The sequence below is a fragment of the Notothenia coriiceps genome, unplaced genomic scaffold (genome assembly GCF_000735185.1).
Source record: "Notothenia coriiceps isolate Sejong01 unplaced genomic scaffold, NC01 NC01_scaffold00030210, whole genome shotgun sequence".
NCBI classification, from domain to species: domain Eukaryota; kingdom Metazoa; phylum Chordata; class Actinopteri; order Perciformes; family Nototheniidae; genus Notothenia; species Notothenia coriiceps.
Window position 1 is genome coordinate 324,980 of NW_011362911.1, and position 11,841 is coordinate 336,820.

The 11,841-nt window shown below is 49.4% G+C and overlaps 1 protein-coding gene across 1 annotated transcript in view; it reads left to right on the plus strand.

The window, feature by feature from the left end:
* The window catches only part of LOC104959308 (titin-like), a 13,366-nt gene continuing 1,525 nt past the window's right edge, over positions 1-11,841 (plus strand). Inside the window, exons 1-12 of the mRNA XM_010787176.1 lie at positions 1-329; positions 421-726; positions 1,068-2,831; positions 3,091-3,384; positions 3,474-3,758; positions 3,876-4,175; positions 4,331-6,397; positions 6,822-7,124; positions 7,629-7,934; positions 8,376-8,666; positions 9,059-9,358; positions 9,591-9,896. Of these exons, the coding sequence (XP_010785478.1) occupies positions 80-329; positions 421-726; positions 1,068-2,831; positions 3,091-3,384; positions 3,474-3,758; positions 3,876-4,175; positions 4,331-6,397; positions 6,822-7,124; positions 7,629-7,934; positions 8,376-8,666; positions 9,059-9,358; positions 9,591-9,896 (6,772 nt within the window). The 5' untranslated portion in view covers positions 1-79. The remainder of the gene's footprint in view (positions 330-420; positions 727-1,067; positions 2,832-3,090; positions 3,385-3,473; positions 3,759-3,875; positions 4,176-4,330; positions 6,398-6,821; positions 7,125-7,628; positions 7,935-8,375; positions 8,667-9,058; positions 9,359-9,590; positions 9,897-11,841) is intronic.

Here is an 11,841-nt window from a genome sequence, read left to right on the forward strand (position 1 = left end):
AACCTGTCTTCTCTACCTTTTTACAGTGACTCCTGGGCAGCCTCACACTCCCGAGGTGAACACCATCACCAAGACCACCATGTTGGTGGAGTGGAACAAACCGGGGGTGGATGGTGGCAGCATGGTGACAGGATACTACCTGGAGAGGCGTGACAAGAAGAGCCTGCGCTGGATCCGGGTTTACAAAGAGGCAATCTCAGACATCAAGAAGATGGTGTACCACCTGACAGAAGGAAACGAGTACCAGTACCGAGTGTGTTCCATCAACAGGGCCGGAGAGGGACCGTTCTCTGAAGTTTCCGACTACTACAAGGCTGCGGACCCTGTTGGTGAGTGTTCACAAATGTGCTTTTATTGTTTTTTTTTATCCGTAAAGCCCTTTGTTATGAGCTTTCTAAACACATATGCCCTGCCTTACAGAAACTCCGGATGAGCCTTGCAAGCTGAAGGTTGTTGACTCCACCAAGACCTCCATCACCTTGGGCTGGTCCAAGCCTGAATGGGACGGCGGCAGCGAGGTGATCAGCTACATGCTGGAGAAGCTTGTTGAGGGAGAAGAAGAGTGGGCCATGGTCACCGCCAAGGGAGAAGTCAAGACCACTGAGTACATCATCCACGACTTGAAACCAGACGTCAACTACTTCTTCAGGGTCTCAGCTGTGAACTGTGCCGGCCGTGGAGAATCTCTAGAGATGACCGAGGCTGTGCAAGCTAAAGACATCCTGGGTAATAAATCACTTGTGTTGTGAAGTGTGTTAGAACCCTGTCTCCTACATATTTACGTTCAGGGACAGCTAAACTGCTTAAAATGTGTTTTCTTTGGTTCATGTTACACCCTTCAACCAAGATTTATTAAATTATGTGCAGAAGTTTTCCTGACAGAAATGTGTAGGCTTTGATTTGAAACCTATTGTAATCCAAAAAAAACTGTACTGTCACTCTGGAAATGTGGCTGAACAGTCAGTTTCTTTCATGCTTACCTTTTCTTCAGGAACCCGGCTGCATGTTTTGCTGCACACATATCTCCGGCCCTGTGTGATTTTGTATTTTCTCCATGCTTTTCACAGAGGAGGCCCAAATTGACCCTGACGTGGCCATGAGAACTCACTACATCGTGAAGGCCGGTAAGGATGTGGAGCTGTCTGTTCCTCTGAAGGGCCGACCAGCTCCCACCGCTTCCTGGAGCAAAGGAGAGGAATGCATCGACAGTAACCCCAAATACGAGTTCCACCACTCTGACAACACCACCGTGCTGGTTATGCGTGAGGTGACTAGGCTTGACACTGGAAAATACACAGTGAAGATAGAGAACGGTGTTGGAGAGCCAAAAACGCTGACCCTGTCCGTGAAGGTCCAGGACACCCCGGCTCAGTGCAGGAACCTGGTCCTGAAAGACGTGACTCGTGGAAAGCTCACTCTCTGCTGGGAGCCTCCACTCCTCGACGGTGGTGCTGAGATCACAAACTACATCGTAGAGAAGAAGGACTCCTCCAAGAGGATCTACTCTGCAGTGACCAGCAAATGCACAGAAACAACATACTCCCTGGAAGACCTCTCTGAGAAGGCCTCCTACTTCTTCCGTGTGATGGCGGAGAATGAGAATGGCGTTGGCGATCCCTGCGACACCCTGGACCCTGTGAAGGCCACAGAGACTCCTGGCCCGGTCAAGGAGGTTTCTATGAAGGATTCTTCCAAGACCTCGGTCACCCTGCAGTGGCTGAAGCCAGATTACGATGGTGGCAGCATCATCTCCGAATACGTCATTGAGCAGAAGCTGAAGGGCGAAGAATGGTCTCGGGGAGGAACCAGCCGACAGTGCGAGCTTGAGGTGAAGAAACTGAAGGAGCACTCCACAGTGTTCTTCAGAGTGGCGGCCAGGAATGATAAGGGACAGGGAGACTTTGTTGAGATGGGTCCTATCCAGGTCATCGACTACATTATCACGCCTGAGGCCTGCCTTGCTGAGTACCCTGGAAGCCGCATCAGTGTCCGTCTGGGTCACAACGTCCATATCGAACTGCCCTACAAAGGTAAACCCAAACCTGCCATCCTCTGGCTGAAGGACAACCTGCCTCTAAAGGAGAGCGACCAGATCCGCTTCAAGAAGACGGAGAACAAAGCCACGCTGAATATTAAGAATGTGACGAAGGGGAATGAAGGTAAATACACCCTGACCCTGGACAACAGGGTCAACAGGAGATCCTTCCACATCAACGTCATCACGCTCGGACCGCCATCTAAGCCAATCGGTCCCATCCGCCTGGATGAAGTGAGAGCTGAGAGCATCACGATCTCCTGGGATGAACCAAATGACGATGGCGGCGGAGACATTGCTTGCTACACCGTTGAGAAGAGGGACACCTCCCAGTCTGACTGGAAGATGGCCTGCTCCAGTGTAGAGGACACCCAGTACCAGATCGCTAACCTGATCAAGGGCATTCAGTACCAGTTCAGAGTGCGTGCAGAGAACAGATACGGCAGCAGTGAGCCTCTCGTCTCACAGAGCGTCATTGCCAAGCACCAGTTCAGGCCTCCAGGCCCGCCCGGTAAACCCGTGGTGTACAATGTTACCAACGACGGCATGACCATCCAGTGGGAGCAGCCCATCTACGACGGGGGTTGCCCCATCCATGGCTTCAATGTGGAGAAGCGGGAGAAGAACAGCATCATGTGGCAGAAGGTGAACACCGTGCTGGTCAAAGAGACAGACTACAGGATCCTGGAGCTCATCGAAGGCCTTGAGTACTCCTTCCGGGTCTACGCCCAGAACGACGCCGGCTGCAGCCGAATGAGTGACCATAGCAAGTTGAACATGGCGGTCAGCCCTGTCGGTGAGTCGCAGGTTCACATCAGAATACTTTTGTTCAGAATAGTAGAAGAGGGCCAAAGATACTTTACTAGGATAAGTCGTAAAAAACCTTGTGTTGTTTAGTTTATGAAGACCTCACCCTCAGGTGAGCATAAACTCAAGGTTGTCAGCTTCTTCTAAAAAAAAACATTTGAAATTATTGGGTACCGGGTATCTGCCACAATTTTAGAATGAAAATCTTTGACCAAAATAAATGTAAAGGTGCATTTCCTGCCTTCCAGATCCCCCGGGCCAGCCCGACTACACCGATGTGACCAGTGACTCGGTGACTCTGAAATGGGATGCACCTAAACGTGACGGTGGCAGCAAGATCACCAGCTACAGCCTGGAGAAACGCCAAGGCAAGGGCCGCTGGTTCAAGGCCAACCTGACTGACGTGCACGAATGCGAGTATACTGTCACCGGCCTGGCACTGAACGAGCGCTACGAGTTCAGAGTGACGGCCAGGAACGCCATTGGCGTGGTCAGCCCTCCCTCCAACTCCTCAGGCTTGATCGTGGTCAGAAACGAGAATGGTGAGTAATGAAATAAACTGGAGACTTAATTATAACTCACAATTGAAGTTGCTTTCTGTACTAATGCGTTCCCATCTCCTATCAACCAGCTTCTCCGTTGATTGAGTTTGGTCCGGAGTACTTTGAGGGTTTGACAGTGAAGGCAGGAGACAAGATCCGGCTGAAAGCCACCATCACCGGACGCCCTACCCCTAAAGTGGTCTGGTTCAGAGACGGTGTGTTAGTTACCAAACAGATGATGGACATCATCAACGTGGCTGGATCCAGCACGCTGTTTGTCCGGGACGCTGATCGTACACACCGCGGTCTCTACACTGTGGAGGCTACCAATGGATCTGGAAACAGAAAGCAGGACATCCTTGTTCAAGTCCAAGGTACACAGTTTGGAATTTTGTCTTGTATTTGTTTATGGGTTGTTTTGCACCCCCTTGGTGTGTACAGGCCGGTTTTATAAGTATTTCTGCTTTAACCCATGCCCCTCTGTACTGCAGACACCCCCGGGGAGCCGCTGGGACCCATAACCTTCAGCAACATCTCGGAAGGAAAGTGTACGCTGTCCTGGAGCGAGCCGGAGAATGACGGCTGCTCAGAGATCACACACTACCTCATTGAGAAGCGTGAGACTGCCAAGATCTCCTGGGCATTGGTCTCTGACGAGTGTACAGAGTGCACCTTCGATGCTAGCAAGCTCATCAAGACCAACGAGTACCAGTTCAGGGTCTCTGCTGTGAACAAGTTCGGTATGGGCAGACCTCTGGAGTCCACTCCCGTCATTGCACAGATGCAATACAGTAAGTTGGACAGCCTTGTAGCACACAAAGGTTTAATAATGTATTCTGATCTAATTAAACACAAGTTATTATTCTTATTATTTTCACGGTAAACTGCAAGATTAGTATTCTCTGTTCTTTGAAAACTCTGTTCTAATGCCCGGTGTTCCCCTTAGCTGCTCCTGAAGCTCCTGGCACTCCTGATGCTACGGAGATGACCGGTGAGAGCATCACGCTGTCCTGGATGGCTCCTACCTCTGATGGAGGTAACCCCATTCAGTCCTACATCGTGGAGAAACGAGAGAAGAAGACTGTCAAGTTCTACAAGGTGATCACCAAGAAGCCCATTGTAGAGTGTGCCCACAAGGTGCCCAACCTGACGGAGGATATGGAGTACGAGTTCCGCGTCATGGCCGTCAACGATGCCGGCGTGGGAGCTCCCAGTAACGTTTCCTTACCGATCAAAGCCGCCGAGCCCAAGGACATTCCCTGTGCTCCGTCTGTGGTGTGTGTGTCCGACTCCACCAACACCTCCATCAGCCTAGAGTGGTCCCGACCTGCCGATGATGGTGGCATAGAGATCATGGGTTACATTATTGAGATGGCGAAGGGAGAAGAAGAGGAATGGACGAGAGTAAACGAAGAGCTCGTGGCAGAGACAAACTACACAGTGACTTCTCTACAGACCGGCGGTGAGTACAGGTTCAGAGTGGCTGCTGTAAATCACATTGGCCGTGGCGAGGAGCGGGAGATCCCCGAGCCAGCACATGCCGTTGACAGACAAACGCCACCAATGGTGGACATCGACGCCAGCTTCAGGCAGACACACATCGTCAAACCTGGAGCTTCAGTTAACCTTGGCGTCAACTTCAGAGGAAAGCCAGTCCCGACGGCAACCTGGGTAAAGGAAGAAGAAGAGCTGGGAGTCAAGTCAGAGGTCACAAGTTCAGACGGCTTCAGTTCTCTGAGCATTGAGAACTGCTCCAGGAACGATACTGGAAAGTACACCGTGACCCTGGAGAATACCAGTGGCAGCAAGGCCGTCACCTTTACTGTGAAGGTGATGGACACGCCCGGACCACCGCAGGCTGTGGCCTTCAAGGAGATCTCTAGAGGCACCGTCACCCTCGTCTGGGAGCCTCCTCTTAATGATGGCGGAGCGAGAATCCATCACTATGTTGTGGAGAGGCGCGAGGCTAGCCGCCGCACATGGACACAGTCTGGAGGCAACTGCAAGCAGCACATCCTGAGGATCCAGGACCTCCTGGAGGGAGTGCCGTATTTCTTCAGGGTCTCAGCAGAGAACCAGCATGGCATGGGCGAGGCCTTTGAGATAACCAATCCCATCATCGCCACGGCAGAGCCGGCGTCCCCAAAGAGGATGGACATCCTTGACACTACTGACAGCACCGTGGTGCTGGGCTGGCTGAAACCAGAGCATGACGGCGGCAGCCGCATCCAGGGCTACATCCTTGAGGCCAAGGTAAAGGATGGAGACAAATGGATGGTGGTGGGCAATACCACCAATCTCACCTACACTGTGGAGAAGCTCAACAAGGGAGACGAGTATAACTTCCGTGTGAAGGCCAAGAACGAGTCCGGCTGCAGCACGCCGAGGGAAACTCTGGTGGCTGCTCTGGTGAAAGAGCCGCACATTGAACCCGCTGCCGACCTCAGCGAGATCCCCAACCAACTCATCACATGCAACTCAGGAAAGACTTTCACCATCGACGTCCCCATCAGTGGCAGACCCGTTCCTAAGGTCACCTGGAAGCTGGAGGAGATGAGGCTGAGGAACTCCGACAGAGTCTCCATCCAAACTACAAAGGACCGGACAACCATTTCCACGAAGGAGGCCATGAGGGGAGACAGTGGTAAATACTTCCTCACCCTTGAGAACGTAACCGGAACCAGGACCTTCTCCATTGAAGTGAATGTCATGGGCAGACCTAATCCTCCCACCGGAACCGTGGAGATCACATCCATCACCTCTGAGTCCTGCGTCGTCAACTGGGAAGCGCCAGAAGATGACGGAGGTACGCCGATCACCAACTACATCGTGGAGAAGCGTGAGTCCGGCTCCACCGCCTGGCAGCTCATCAACTCCAGCGTCAAGCGCACCACTCTGGATGTCGGCCACCTCACCAAGTACATGCAGTACAGCTTCAGGGTGTCCGCAGAGAACCAGTTCGGAGTCAGTAAGCACATCGAGTCTGAGACCATCGTCGCCGAGCATCCCTTCAGTGAGTAACTCACTCTCAAACTTTGCAACATTGTACATCAGATCAGTTAATAATAATAATAATAATAATAAAACTATGAATGAATATGCCTTAAGCATTCATCTGTTTGCATCTCACAATTTATTTATTACTAAAATAAACAGTGCCTGATTCTGTTCTTGTTTATCCAATCCCATTTTCATGCATATAGACTCCTGCTTTACTAGGTCACCTACAACATTCTCTGCTTCATTTGGATTCTTTTTTTTACATAAATATATTTATCTGCCTATTGACGTATATAGTTTACTTCTCCTGCATTACTTGAACATTGTTTTCTTCTTGCACTATTGGGACTAACTACAATCTAGCTACTGCGCATATGACAATATCTTGAATCTACTTTCCAGTTCAGAAATTAAACATCTCTCTTTTTGAATCGCAGCCCCCTCTGGCCCCCCAACACAGCCCTCAGTGTGCAACGTTACCGCCAACACGATGACCCTTAAGTGGGAGGAGCCTTACCACGATGGTGGCAGCAAGGTGACGGGCTACTGGATCGAGAAGAAGGAAAGGAACAACATCCTGTGGGTGAGGGAGAACAAGATCCCCTGCTTTGAGTGCTACAGCAAGATGGAGGGTCTGGTGGAGGGCCTGGAGTACCAGTTCAGGGTCTACGCCATGAACAGCGGCGGCCTCAGCAAGGCCAGCGAGGCCTCCAAGGGGGCCGTCGCCCAGAACCCTGTCGGTGAGTTCTGATCCGACTTTCCCTTAACTGATCTGACTTTCCCTTAACTGATCCGACTTTTCCTTAACTGATCTGACTTTCCCTTAACTGATCCGACTTTCCCTTAACTGATCTGACTTTCCCTTAACTGATCTGACTTTCCCTTAACTGATCCGACTTTCCCTTAACTGATCTGACTTTCCCTTAACTGATCTGACTTTCCCTTAACTGATCCGACTTTCCCTTAACTGATCCGACTTTCCCTTAACTGATCTCTACTTCCTCTTAACTGAGCTCTACTTCCTCTTTACTGATCTCTGCTTCCTCTTTACTGATCTCTGCTTCCTCTTAACTGATCTCTACTTCCTCTTTACTGATCTCTACTTCCTCTTTAGTTAACTCTACTTCCTCTTTACTGATCTCTGCTTCCTCTTTAGTTAACTCTACTTCCTCTTTACTGATCTCTACTTCCTCTTTAGTTAACTCTACTTCCTCTTTACTGATCTCTGCTTCTTCCTTCCTCAGATGCACCCAGTAAACCCGAGGTCACCAACGTCACCAGATCCACCGTGTCCCTGAAGTGGTCTTCGCCTCTGAACGACGGCGGCAGTCCCATCGTGGGCTACATCATCGAGCGTAAGCCGTACACGCTGACCGGCGAGGGTCGCTGGCTGAAGTGTAACTACACCAACGTGATCGACACGGTGTACACCGTGACGGCGCTGGGCGAGGGCGAGCCCTACGAGTTCAGGGTCATCGCCAAGAACGCCAACCAGGTGTTCAGCCTGCCGTCACAGTCCACCGGATCCGTGCAGTGCAAGACCGACTTTGGTAAGACCCGCCCCCAAAAAACATAAATGTGATATGTGTAGGAACCGAGTTTACGATCATTTCTGTATTTAGAGATTTTGGCTTTAATATACAAACAGACAGACAGACACAGACAGATAGCAGTGACGCAGTTATGTGTCTTCAAGCATTACAAATGAGTTCAAAATATGTAAAAGATAGAATAAGATAACAAATATGATAAAACTTTACAGCACATATATACAAAAGGACAATAGAAAATACATATATCACTAGAGTATCTAATAATATACAATATAAAAAATAGAATAAATACTGAATACATTTGAATACTCTACAAGATAAATTTCACGAGGCAACATAAATATATAGATATAATATACATAAGCATTGTTAAATTGGATTATATATAGGTGTTGTTTTGGTCCTGTCTGATCAGTTCACTTCCCCCCTCCCCCACAGAGCCTCCCAAGGCGCAGCTGGACAGCAAACTGCTGACGGAGATGGTGCGGGTCAGGGCCGGTTCAGACCTGGTTCTGGACGCTGCCGTTGGAGGCCGGCCGGACCCCAAGGCTTCCTGGGCAAAGGGCACCAGGGAGCTGGAGCTGTGCGAGAAGTACCACCTGCAGTACACCCCCACACGGGCCATGGCCATCATCAAGTTCTGCGACCGCGACGACACCGGGAAGTACTTCCTGACCGTCAGGAACGTGAGCGGGACCAAGACCGCTGAGGTCAACGTCAAAGTGCTCGGTAAGGGTTTATTAATGTCAGACTTTGGACTGCAAGAGTTGCAGTAGAGAAAATGTATATCACATAGAATGCAGTTACCAATAGAAAACATACAAAAGGCGTAAAGTGAGCATAGAATAGACACTGATCATAATTTAAGATAATAGTGCATTAAAATGAGGATAGCGCAAAATTCCCATTAAGATTATAATTGGAATGAATGGCAGCGATGGGAATAGATTTTAATAATAACACAAAGGAAGTGCAGCAGAGCAAGTGTCAGAGTTAAGGGTTTATTAAGTAAAACGGGTGCACAGAGCGCCTTAAGTTAAGGTTTTCTTTAGTAGCACAGCACTGCTCACGGACTAAAGTACTGTAGTTGCCCTCACTAAACTGTGCAACTGATTCCGCAGACACCCCTGGGGTGTGCGAGGGCAGCCTGGAGGTCAGCAGGATCACAGAAGAGTCCTGTTCCCTCACCTGGAAACCTCCTCTGGAGGACGGCGGTGACGACGTGTCCCACTTCCTGGTGGAGCGCCGTGACACCAACAGACTGAACTGGGTCGTCATGCAGGCCGAGTGCAAGGAGGCGACCTATGACATCACCAGGCTCTTCAAGAACACAGAGTACCTGTTCAGGGTCCGCGGGGTCAACAAGTACGGCACCGGGGTTCCCCTGCAGTCCGAGGCCATGGTGGCCAGGAACACCTTCAGTAAGTCACTGGGAATGATCTGTTCTTATGTTGAAGGCAAAACCATGTTCTTCATGCACTGGTTAGAAAGGAAACACCATATCCATTGTATTCACTTTCTTTGGGATAAGAGAAACATTTCTGAATTTGGACTTTTCGGACCAGATTAACTTTCAGACCAAAAGTGAAGTTAGTATACCTCATTGTCAAAATGAAGCCCTACTAAGTTCTCACCCTTTACTTCCCACTCCAGCCGTGCCCTCTCCTCCGGGCACTCCAGAGATCCTGGTCTCAGCAGAGGACTTCGCCACCATCGAGTGGCTGAAGCCGGAGAGTGATGGCGGCAGCCCGCTGCTTCATTATCTGGTGGAGCGCCGCGAGAGGAAGAGCGCCCGCTGGGTGAAGGTGAACCGCGACGGCGCTCACCTGGACTCCACGCTGAAGGTGTGCGGCCTCACCGAAGGAAACGTCTACCAGTTCAGAGTGACCGCCATTAACAAGGCGGGAGAGAGCGAGCCCAGCGAGGTCTCTCTCTACGTCGTCTGCAGGGAGCCCACATGTGAGTTCAGAGACCACTTTAACACTTCAAGGTCACCTACTGTCTCTTCTACATCAACATGTGTCCCCTCTTCTTCATGTCTCTTCTACATCAACATGTGTCCCCTCTTCCTCATGTCTCTTCTACATCAACATGTGTCAAAGGTTTCACGAATAAAGAGACAGACAATAAGTCTACTTTTTATTCTCGGGGAGGTGCGGGGAGTCTCTCTGTAAACCAAATGTTTCTTGAGTTATCGGGCAATTGGCGGCTCATGAAACGTGAGAAAATGGTCTCCCTGTGCTACAACTACATTCTTCTCTGGTACCTCTTCTCCCCTGTGTACAACTACATGCTTCTTCTGTACCTCTTCTCCCCTTTGTACAACTACATCTACTCTGTACTTCTTCTGCCCCTGTGTCACACTACTCGTTCTCTGTACTTCTTCTCCCCTGTGTACAACTAACGTTCTTCTCTGTACTTCTTTCCCCCTGTGTTACAACTACATCTTCTCTGTACTTCTTCTCCCCTGTGTACAACTAACATCTTCTCTGTACTTCTCTTCTCCCCTGTGTACCACTACATCTTCTCTCTTACTTCTTCTCCCTGTGTACAACTACATCTTTCTCTGACTTCTTCTACCCTGTGTACAACTACATCTTCTCTGTACCTTCTTCTCCCCTGTGTACAACTACATCTTCTCTGTACCTCTTCCCCCTGTTGTACAACTACATCTTCTCTGTACCTTCTTCTCCCCTGTGTACAACGTACGATGCTTCTGTCTGTACTTTCCCCCTGGTGTACAACGATCTGTCTCTGTACTCCTTCTCCCGCTGGTGTACAACTACATTCTCTGGTACTTCTTCTCCCCCTTGTGTACAACTCATCTTCTCTGTACTTCTTCTCCCTGTGTACAACTACATCTTCTGTACTTCTTCTCCCCTGTGTACACTACATCTCTCTGTACTTCTTCTCCCCTGTGTACAACTACAATCTTCTCTGGTACCTCTTCTTCCCCTGTGTACAACTAACATCTCTCTGGTACTTCTTTCTCGCCCTGTGTACAACTACATCTTCTCTGTACCTCTCTCTCCCTGTGTGTACACTACATACTGGCTCTGTACTTCCTTCTGCCCCTTGTGTACAACTGACATCTTCTCTGTACGTCTTTTCTCCCCTGTGTACAACTACATCTTCTGTACTTCTTCTCCCCTTGTGTACAATACATCTTCTCTGTACCTTCTTTCTCCCGTGTACAAACTACATCTTCTTCTGTACCGTCTTCCTCCCGTGTATCAACTACATCTCTCTGTACTTCTTGCTCCCCTGTGGTACCAACTACATCTTCTCTGTACTTCTTCTTCCCCTGTGTACAACTGCACATGCTTCTCTGTTACCTCTTCTCCCTTGTGTACAACTTACATCTCTCTGTACTTCTTCTCCCCTGTGTAACAACTACAATCTTCTTGTACTTCCTTCTCTTCCTGTTGTACAACTACATCTGTCTCTGTACTTCTTCTCCCCTGGTGTACAGAACTACATCTTCTCTGTACCTCTTCCCGCCTGGTGTACGAACTACATTCTGCTCTGTACTTCTTCTCCCCTGTGTGTACAACTACATACCTTCTGTCACTTCTTCTCCCTGTGTACAACTACATACTCTCTGTCTTCTTCTCCCCTGGTGTACAACTACATACTCTCTGTACTCCTTTTCCCCTGGTACAACTACATATTCTCTGTACTTCTGTCTCCCTGTAGTCACTACATCTTCTCTGTACTTCTTCTCCCCTGTGTACAACTACTCTTCTCTGTACTTTCTTCTCCCCTGTGTACAAGCTACATCTTCTTCTGTACCTCTTCTCCCCTTTGTTACAACTACATCTTCTCTGTACTTCTTCGTCCCCTGTGTACAACTACTTCTTCTCTGTACTCTTCTCCCCCTGTGTACACTACATCTTCTCTGTAC